At 36.3% G+C, this 9,736-nt stretch overlaps 1 protein-coding gene across 1 annotated transcript; it reads left to right on the forward strand.

Moving 5' to 3' along the window:
* Nucleotides 1–1,885: 1,885 nt before the first annotated feature.
* Nucleotides 1,886–8,854, forward strand: LOC140442424 (uncharacterized). Its single transcript, XM_072533497.1, has 4 exons — nt 1,886–2,209; nt 2,912–4,666; nt 5,228–7,072; nt 8,489–8,854. Exons 1-4 carry the CDS (start codon nt 1,886–1,888, stop codon nt 8,852–8,854), a joined length of 4,290 nt encoding a protein of 1,429 aa, XP_072389598.1.
* The last annotated feature ends 882 nt before the right edge of the window (nt 8,855–9,736 follow it).

Here is a 9,736-nt window from a genome sequence, read left to right on the forward strand (position 1 = left end):
TTCTCTAGTTTCTTGATGGTCGGCGTATTTTTGTAGTTGTTTGCATATTTCTTTAATGATACTAAATTTTTTGGGCAATAATGACAATTAAAATTGTAAATAACGACCCGGTCATTTAGATTGTGCGCGTGTAGCCACGTAACTTTTCTATACACGTGTTTAGCCGTAACTATTTGTATTCCTACTAATTCTATTTCCTCTTTTTACTTATTTAAATAGCAGTTTATTTATTTCATAAAATTATAGCGGTATAGTTTTATTGCAAAATAATATTTTTGTTAAATGTGTAGACATAATACAATTATTAAGTTTGATACAAACTGTGACTCACCCTTTTAACGAAACCCGATGTTTAATCTTTCCTCTGGCTCTATACCATCTGTTAATATTATCCCCCGTTGGAACTTTGTAAATTCAAATTGAAATTAGTAACCGCTCCCTCAAAATTTCTGCACAACCACGCTCAATTAACGGCACAGATCGCGCGGAGCGTAGCCCTTTGTATGTTTTTTTTGTCACTTTAGTCAATAATTTAAGGACGAATTATTGTTTTATTGGGAGGGTGGCGGCCGTAGTTTACTGTGATTTTAGAAATATACAGTACCCAGCCAACAGAAACAATTTGCAATTGTATAAAAATATTTCAGAATCGTACAGTAAATTTTCAAAAGTTGATTTCCTATTTAATGAGGTATTCTGCATATTATTCATTTTGGTTTGCGAATATAAATCAGCGTATTCGTAGTGATTGTTGTAAAAACAACCTGTATAATATTGTAATCGTAGTATAGTTATTTTATCAAATTGTGAGCTCAGGTCGGCAGCTCTCGTGTTAACGTGTGTGCGACTGATGCCCTTCATAAGGGACCCGTCCTCCCCTCGATATGTAACTTAAGACAGACAGTGCCAATTTGCCTCTCGGCAAGAAAAGGCCGTGTGTGTGTGATCTAGAAAATGTGCATGGTGCGTAAGCGATAAATGCGCTTGTAAACCCGGTGTTTTGTGTTAAAACGTATATAGTTGGTCTCTCTCAATTTTATCATTTCATGTATATCTGTTACTGCCTCCCCGCACTCACTGTAAAGCTAATATTTGTATAACTCTTTATGTAACTGTCAGAATTGCGATAATTGTCAATGTTTGAACCAGCCCTTAAGTCTATTGTGTAAATAAATCGAAGGAAAATACATTTTAATTGTTTTATTGCTTCAGTGGTCCTTGATAAATATTTTGAAGCAATTAGGTGTTCAAATACGCCTCTCTTAAATGTGGATAGTTTGGCAACAAAGTTTACCCTTTCCACCATTTGTGGTCTCTTCGAACCGCATATTGTTTATCGCAATTCCTCTTCCGATTTATCTTCATAAATCAAATTAATTTTCTCTTATTTAATTCTCTTCCCGTAAAAATTAAAATAAATATCGTTACTGAGTGCTCTTCACAAAATAAAACGTATAAGATAAACAATCTCACGGCACATGGAACATTACGTCACCACGCAAGTGTTTGAAGTGTTTCCACCCAACAATCTTAGATGTTAGATTTATCGCTCTTCGAGGTGCATCTCAAGTGAAATTGCTGACAAGAAACATGTGATGTGACTATGGATTTTTATGGATTTTTTAGATTCATGTCTATTTGGTGAGTTCGTTCCAAAATATATTTTTATAATCACGGTACAGGGACATTCAAAAGTTCGAACGCATATTATTAGTATACAGGACGAGTTTATATTTCGCAGGATTCGTACAGACATTATTTTCTGAGACTCTTGTTTATTATACGGGGTGGACTAAGCTGTATTTTAGACTCTAAAATTGTTTATTTTTCGTGTATCTCTCATAGATAAATATCTCGCAAAGCTTTCGATACATCTCTAACCGCAATGGATCAATTAAAGAAACAACGCAAACCGTTGAAATCAAAAATCTCTCGTATCTCTAATTGGTTAAGGGATAACTCTACTCAAGAAACGGATCCCTTGCAGTTCCAACTCCGTCGTACTGAATTAACGAATTGTTACGCCAAATATGATGACCTCATGGATCAGATTGAGGAACTGGACGAAGACAACACTGAAGAACGCGATAGGGAAGAAATTGAAGAAAAGTACTTCTCAACTCTGGCAGGTCTTCAACATAGAATGGAGATGCTCCAACCTCCTTCACACCAGTCCAGTTCCACTTCTCCACGTTTAGCTAGTGCTAAAGTGACTCTTCCCGAAATTAAAATTCAAATTTTCTCAGGATGCTTCTCAGAATGGAGTGCATTCTATCAGCTCTTCGAGACGTTAATTATTAATAACCCGGAACTCAACAACGTCCAGCGCTTTGTTTATCTCAAATCTTTTCTACGCAACGAACCTCTCCAGTTGGTAGAAAACATCCAAGTTTTAGAAGAAAACTTCCAAATCGCGTTAGAGACTCTTCGAAATCGCTACGAAAACAAATCGCGCGTAATTAGTTTGCTTATACAGCGTCTTTTGAAAGTTCCATCCTTAGTCAAAACTAATGCAAAGGCCTTACGTGAATTTTTGGTCACCGCAAAACAGACCTTACTCGCGCTAAAAAATATGAATGTACCCATCGAGCATTGGGATCTCTTATTAATAGAAATATTTTTGCAAAAAGTGGACTTTACTACTCACCGGTCTTTCGAATACGAGTTAGGGTCAAAAGATATTCCTACGCTAAATCAATTCTTTGATTTTTTAGAAAAAAAGTGTGACATTATGGAAAAGTTAAACTCCTCAGATAATAACGATAAAAAAGATATTAAAACAAACTCTAAAACGGTTCTCTTCTCTTCGGCAAGTAATAAAAATAACTCATACTCCAAAACATGCGTATTTTGTAATAATGCTACACACACTATTTATGCATGCACAAAATTTGCTAATCTTTTCTTACAGGATAAGTATAAATTTGTTAATGAAAACAAACTATGTCGCAACTGTTTAGGAACTAAACACTTTTCACAAAATTGTTCGTCTCAACGTTTATGTGGTATATGCAAGAAAAGGCATCACACACTCTTGCACAATGACCATGAAAATAGCTCTTCTTCTAGTAGATCTTTTCAACGACAAAATCACGCAACCTCTCGCAATGTACAAAACACTTGGTCTGATGGTGAAGCCGGTCCAAGTAATTCTGTCTCTCTCTCTGAATCTCAAACCTCTCAGGTGTCAAATGTAATGACTTCTCTTTCTGCTCTGTCAATAAAGCAGGATGTTCTGCTGGCAACCGCTCTAGTCACTATTTATTCAAAGCATGGCGTACCCATACACGCTAGATGTATTTTAGATAGTGGATCTCAGTCGTCATTTGTCTCTAAAGATTTGGTTCAAAAATTAAATCTCTCTCCTTACAGCAAAAGGTTACAAATCTCTACTATCTCTGAACATAGTTCATTCTCGAACAAAATGGTCGATCTAGAAATTTTTCCATACAAAAGAAATGGTAATGGTTTCAAAATCTCCTGTGCTATTTTAGACAACATAACTTGTAGACTCCCCCAAATATCCATAAACAGAAGTAAATTTAATATCCCCTCTACAGTCACTCTCGCAGATCCCACCTACTCTGTCCCTGGAAATATAGATCTTCTTCTTGCCAGTGACATATATAGCGAATTGTTATCGGATGGTTTAATACGTTTAGGTAAAGGACTCCCTGTTCTCCAGAACACACACTTAGGGTACATTATGTTTGGTTCTTTACCTCCTTACGCACTTCACAAAGGAATTTATCGCTCACAGTTGTCTCCTACACACTCAAATGTCTCTTTATTTGTCCAGTCCACATCTGAGGAAGATAAGCTCGATAATATAATTCGACAATTCTTCGAAGTCGAAGAAGTGACCCCCTCTGTTAAAATCTCCTCCTCTGAGGATCTGGCTGAACAAATATTCACTGAAACAACTCAAATTCTACCTTCTGGTCGGTTTCAGGTAAGGCTTCCTCTCATTTCTGAAACAGCACATAAAATGCTGGGCAATTCTTACAATATGGCTAGGAAAAGGTTTATTAGTTTAGAAAATAAACTCTTAAAACACGAAAATGTATACTCTCAATATAAAGCATTCATCAATGAATATGTTTCTCTTGGACATGCCAAAAAGGTTCCTCTTTCTCTCACAAATGTGCACTTAGAAAATAAATACTTTTTACCTCATCACTCTGTCATAAAAGAAGAATCATTAACTACCAAATTACGGGTGGTTTTTGATGGCTCCATGAAAAGTTCCAGTGGCTATTCTCTTAATGACATCCTGTTGAAAGGAAAAACTCTTCAGCCTGAACTTTTCGACATTCTCCTTCGGTTTAGATTGTATACCTATGTCTTCACTTCCGACATACAAAAAATGTACAGGCAGGTACAAATTCATCCTGATCACACATTCCTCCAGAATATCCTCTGGCGGGATTCTCCAGAACAGGATATCGAATGTCTTGAGCTTCAAACCGTAACTTATGGAACAAAAAGCGCAAGCTTTCAAAGTACTCGTTGTTTGATGGAATTAGCTAAAACTCATCAAAACAACTCCCCATTGGCTTCCGATGCTCTCTTAACAGGCTGCTATGTAGATGACATTCTATATGGGGCCAATGACACGCAAACTCTTCTTAAGGCTCATAATGAGATAACTGACCTACTCAACAAGGCATGCATTTCTCTTCATAAATGGTGCTCTAATTCAAAAATGTTTTTAGAAAATGTTTCTACTCTCTCTACAAACTCTGCCTATGTTATTTCACCAGAGAATGCTTCTAATAAGGTTTTAGGTCTCTGTTGGAACCCCAGTACTGATACATTTTCAATTTCTGTACCTCAATTATCAATAAAGGATAATTACACAAAAAGGGAAGTACTCTCTATTATCGCTCAAATTTTTGATCCACAAGGGCTCATTAATCCCGTAACTGTTCTTGCTAAAATTATTATGCAAAAAATTTGGATTTCTAAAATTAATTGGAATGACTCCGTGGATTCAAATATTTTAAATGAATGGTTGAAGTTTATAACTGATCTCGCTGCTCTCAAAGACATAAGCATACCCAGATGTCTTTTCTCATGTCATGAAATTTCTTCTATTGAAATTCACTCTTTTTCTGACGCAAGTTTGAAAGCATATGCTGCTTGTTGTTATATACGGGTTATCTACAAATCAAAAAATGTCTCGTGCTCTCTCATTGCTTCGAAAAGTCGTATTGCTCCTTTAAAGACCATAACGCTTCCAAGGCTGGAACTTATGGGTGCTTTATTGGCTAGCAAGCTCACCACAAAGGTGGTTGATATCATAAAGGATAAATTGCCCTCTATTACCTCTATAAACATGTGGAGCGATTCTGAGATAGTTTTGGCGTGGCTCAGATCACATCACTCCAGATGGAATCAATTTGTCGCCAACAGGGTAGCTCAAATTCAAGAAAATTCTTCTCACTCTCATTGGAGACACGTAAAGTCTAAAGACAACCCTGCTGACATCCTCTCCAGAGGAATGATGCCCTCTAACATACTCAACTCCACTCTTTGGTTTCACGGTCCTCAGTTTTTGCAAACATTTGACCTAAATTTGTCTGAATATAGTCCGAAGTTTAATTCTAATAAATTACCTGAAGAAAGAAAAGTTGTTCTTCACACTCGAAGTGCTCAATTTGATTTCTTTGTCATGCTTTCTGAAAGGTTCTCCAGTTTCACGAAATATGTAAGGACTATAGCTTATGTACTCAGATTTGGTAATAACGCAAAGTCTGGCACTCAAAAATTATCCGGTGCACTTGAAGTATCTGAACTTCAAAATACCGAAATGAAAATTATAAAATTATTGCAAAACTCAAGTTTCTCCTCAGAAATTGCTGATCTCAAAGGCAATAAGATTATTTCTAATAAGTCTCTCTTACAATTTGCTCCTTTTCTTGACAAAAATGAAATGCTCCGTGTAGGTGGACGTCTTAGGTATTCCGAAGTTACCTTTGATCAAAAATATCCTCTCCTCCTCCCCTCGAAAAATCATGTTGTTCGTCTAATTCTCAAAAAAGAACATCTCAGGCTCCATCATGCAGGTCCTCAGAATACTCTCTCTCAAGTTCGCCTTAGATATTGGCCCTTGAATGGTCTACGGGAGATTAAGAGGATAGTCCACGAATGTCATGTTTGTTTCAAGTTTAATGCCAAACCCTTAGCTCAAATCATGTCTGATTTACCTAAGGAACGCTTATGCTCTGCTCAAGTTTTTGCTCATGTAGGTTTGGATTTTGGTGGTCCCTTTCTAATAAAGGCCTCTAAACTTCGTAAAAGTCCCTTGATAAAGTCATACATAGCTCTATTTGTCTGTATGTCCACACGTGCGGTTCATATAGAATTAGTCAGTGGGCTCACAACAGAAGCGTTTCTTCTTGCTCTCAAGCGCTTTATCAGTCGAAGAGGTCACCCTCAGACTATATTCTCTGATAATGCGACAAACTTTCTTGGGGCTAAAAATCAGTTATTCGAACTCTATAATTTCTTGAAAAATAAGGAACCTAACTCTTCTATTCAGGAATTTTTAGCCTCCTCTCAAATTCGGTGGAAAACAATACCACCTCGATCTCCTCATCATGGAGGACTCTGGGAGAGCGCTATAAAGAGCGCTAAACATCATATCTATAGATTGTTGGGCAATCTCAAAATTACATTCGAGGAATTCAGTACCGTGCTTACCCAAATTGAAGCCGTACTTAATTCTCGGCCCATTTGTGCCCTCTCTAATGATCCCTCCGATTTCACATATCTTACCCCTGGTCACTTCCTGATTGGAAGGTCTCTCACCTCGCTACCCGACCAGGAGTATACATCTATCCCGGAAAATAGACTTAGCATCTGGCAAAATCTCTCTAAGCTCCAGCAACTTTTTTGGAAAAGGTGGTCGACTGATTATCTGAATCGACTTCAAAATCGTCCAAAATGGTTTCTCCCATTCAAAAATTTAGAACCCAATGACCTTGTGTTAGTTAAAGAAGATAATCTCCCTCCTCTCTACTGGTCATTGGCACGAGTGATGGATGTCTTTCCGGGTAAAGATGGCCGAGTGAGAATTGCATCTGTTAAAACTAAGGATGGGATTTTCAAACGCACGATAACAAAATTGTGTCCCCTTCCTAGTGAAGGATTATGTTAATGTTATTAGGTTTAGTACCTTTACTCATATGTTGTTTGTATACTATTACTCATATTGTTTTTTTTTATGTACTCTTTTCTTTTTAATGCTTTTTATAATGTTAAAGCTAGTGCTTCAACTGGGGGCAGTATGTTGTAAAAACAACCTGTATAATATTGTAATCGTAGTATAGTTATTTTATCAAATTGTGAGCTCAGGTCGGCAGCTCTCGTGTTAACGTGTGTGCGACTGATGCCCTTCATAAGGGACCCGTCCTCCCCTCGATATGTAACTTAAGACAGACAGTGCCAATTTGCCTCTCGGCAAGAAAAGGCCGTGTGTGTGTGATCTAGAAAATGTGCATGGTGCGTAAGCGATAAATGCGCTTGTAAACCCGGTGTTTTGTGTTAAAACGTATATAGTTGGTCTCTCTCAATTTTATCATTTCATGTATATCTGTTACTGCCTCCCCGCACTCACTGTAAAGCTAATATTTGTATAACTCTTTATGTAACTGTCAGAATTGCGATAATTGTCAATGTTTGAACCAGCCCTTAAGTCTATTGTGTAAATAAATCGAAGGAAAATACATTTTAATTGTTTTATTGCTTCAGTGGTCCTTGATAAATATTTTGAAGCAATTAGGTGTTCAAATACGCCTCTCTTAAATGTGGATAGTTTGGCAAGAAAGTTTACCCTTTCCACCAGTGATTTCAAACAACTCTATTTATTTTTGTTTTATTTGACAGTTTTTGTATAAATATAGAAGGCAAAAGCCTGTCTTGTAAAATAATATCCCACAATATCGTGAATACCATATAAATCGTATTATAGGTACTATGTTGAGTATAAAATTTTTATACCCAACTATGCATGCATCTACCTTTTTGTATGCATGAGAGGCTGGAGAGTTAAAAAATATTTTATTCTATGTAAATTTTTTTGCTCAAATCCATTAGGTATTGTTTAACGCAATAAAATTATAATAAAACATTCAACCAACATTATATTTACCGCTGGTATACTTTATTTAGACTTGTCTTAACCTGCGTTGATGAATACTCATCAGTGTTTTATTAGATTTCATAAGCTAAGGAAGTTAGAAAATCGTGTTATAGTAACAAGTGTTTGATAATGGACATAATGGACATCCGATTTATGTCAGTAAATTTTCAGTACCTTTTTTTGGGAACACTAGGATCAAATCAATTTTACTTATTTTAAAAGATCTTAAAATATATTCATGTAAATTAATTTATGTAAATATTGCTGTACCCATATGGACCCACTAGGCGGTTATGTAGTCAAAACATATCTTTTTATAATTTCAGTGGAATTACACTACAGGAAGCTTTAGATATCGCATATGAAGAAGATGATGCAACAGACATTTTTATTGAGCCGGCTGAATCAAATTTCCTTACGGATGAGGATTCAGGTGACGAAGACGAAGGTGGTGACCCGGATAACTTGAATCCTCGTCAACTTCGTGCAGGTGCGGAAGTTGTATTTGCAGACTCTGAACGTCTAGGAGGTGTACAATCAGACCTAGAAGCAAGCTATGATAAGGATTTACAGAACGTAAATAGTTCTTATGAAATAAAAACTAATACAAATCCCCGAATGGTAATTGATCTGCCAGAACCTACAAATTATATTGACGGAGTCCTTTCATTATACGCTGCGCAACTTTCAAAAAGTGGGTTACAGTAAATATTCAGAGATGAGTTGTGTGCAACTGTTTGAATTATTTATTACTGATGAGTTGCTAGAAATGATAGCGTCTGAAACAACAAAATATGCTCTACTGATAAATCAACCGAACCCTAACATGACACTTCCTGAATTGAAAGTATTTATGGCAATTCTCTTATTAAGCGGATATAATAAGCTACCATCTAAAAGAAGCTACTGGGAGAGAAGCCCTGACATGCAAAATATTCTGGTGTCTGATGCCATGAGACGAGATAAGTTTTTACAAATTTGTCGTTTACTTCATTTTGCAGACAATAATAATATAAATAAAAATGAAAAAATGTACAAACGTAGATCACTTACAGATATGTTAAAAAAATCGTTCATAGAGCATTTTGTCCCAGAAGAAAATATAGCTTATGATGAATCGATGATATGCTACTTTGGGCATCATGGATGCAAACAGTTTATCAGAGGAAAGCCTGTAAGGTTTGTCTATAAGGTGTGGTATATGAATACACCTAGCGGATATTTGATAAACTTTGAAATATATCAGGGAAAAATCCTAGATCTAATAAAGAATATCAAAAATATTTCGGAAAATTTTTCGTTGATTATTTATTTATCAGTACAAACTTGTTAAGTAGTCTAAAAGCTAATGGGTACGAGGTTAAAGGTGCTGTGAGGGATAATATAATTCCTAGAAATTGTCCACTTGTTTCCAAAAAGACGATGGAAAAGAGGTCACGAGGGGAATATTGTTCAACATTGAATAAGGAGACTGGTATTCAATATGTTCGCTGGAGGGACAAAAAAGTTGTAACAGCTGCAAGCACATGTTTTGGTGTTCAGCCGGTCAAAAATGTGGAAAGATATTCCAAATACCTAGGCTACCTATCT

This window comes from Diabrotica undecimpunctata, chromosome 5 (genome assembly GCF_040954645.1).
Source record: "Diabrotica undecimpunctata isolate CICGRU chromosome 5, icDiaUnde3, whole genome shotgun sequence".
NCBI lineage: Eukaryota > Metazoa > Arthropoda > Insecta > Coleoptera > Chrysomelidae > Diabrotica > Diabrotica undecimpunctata.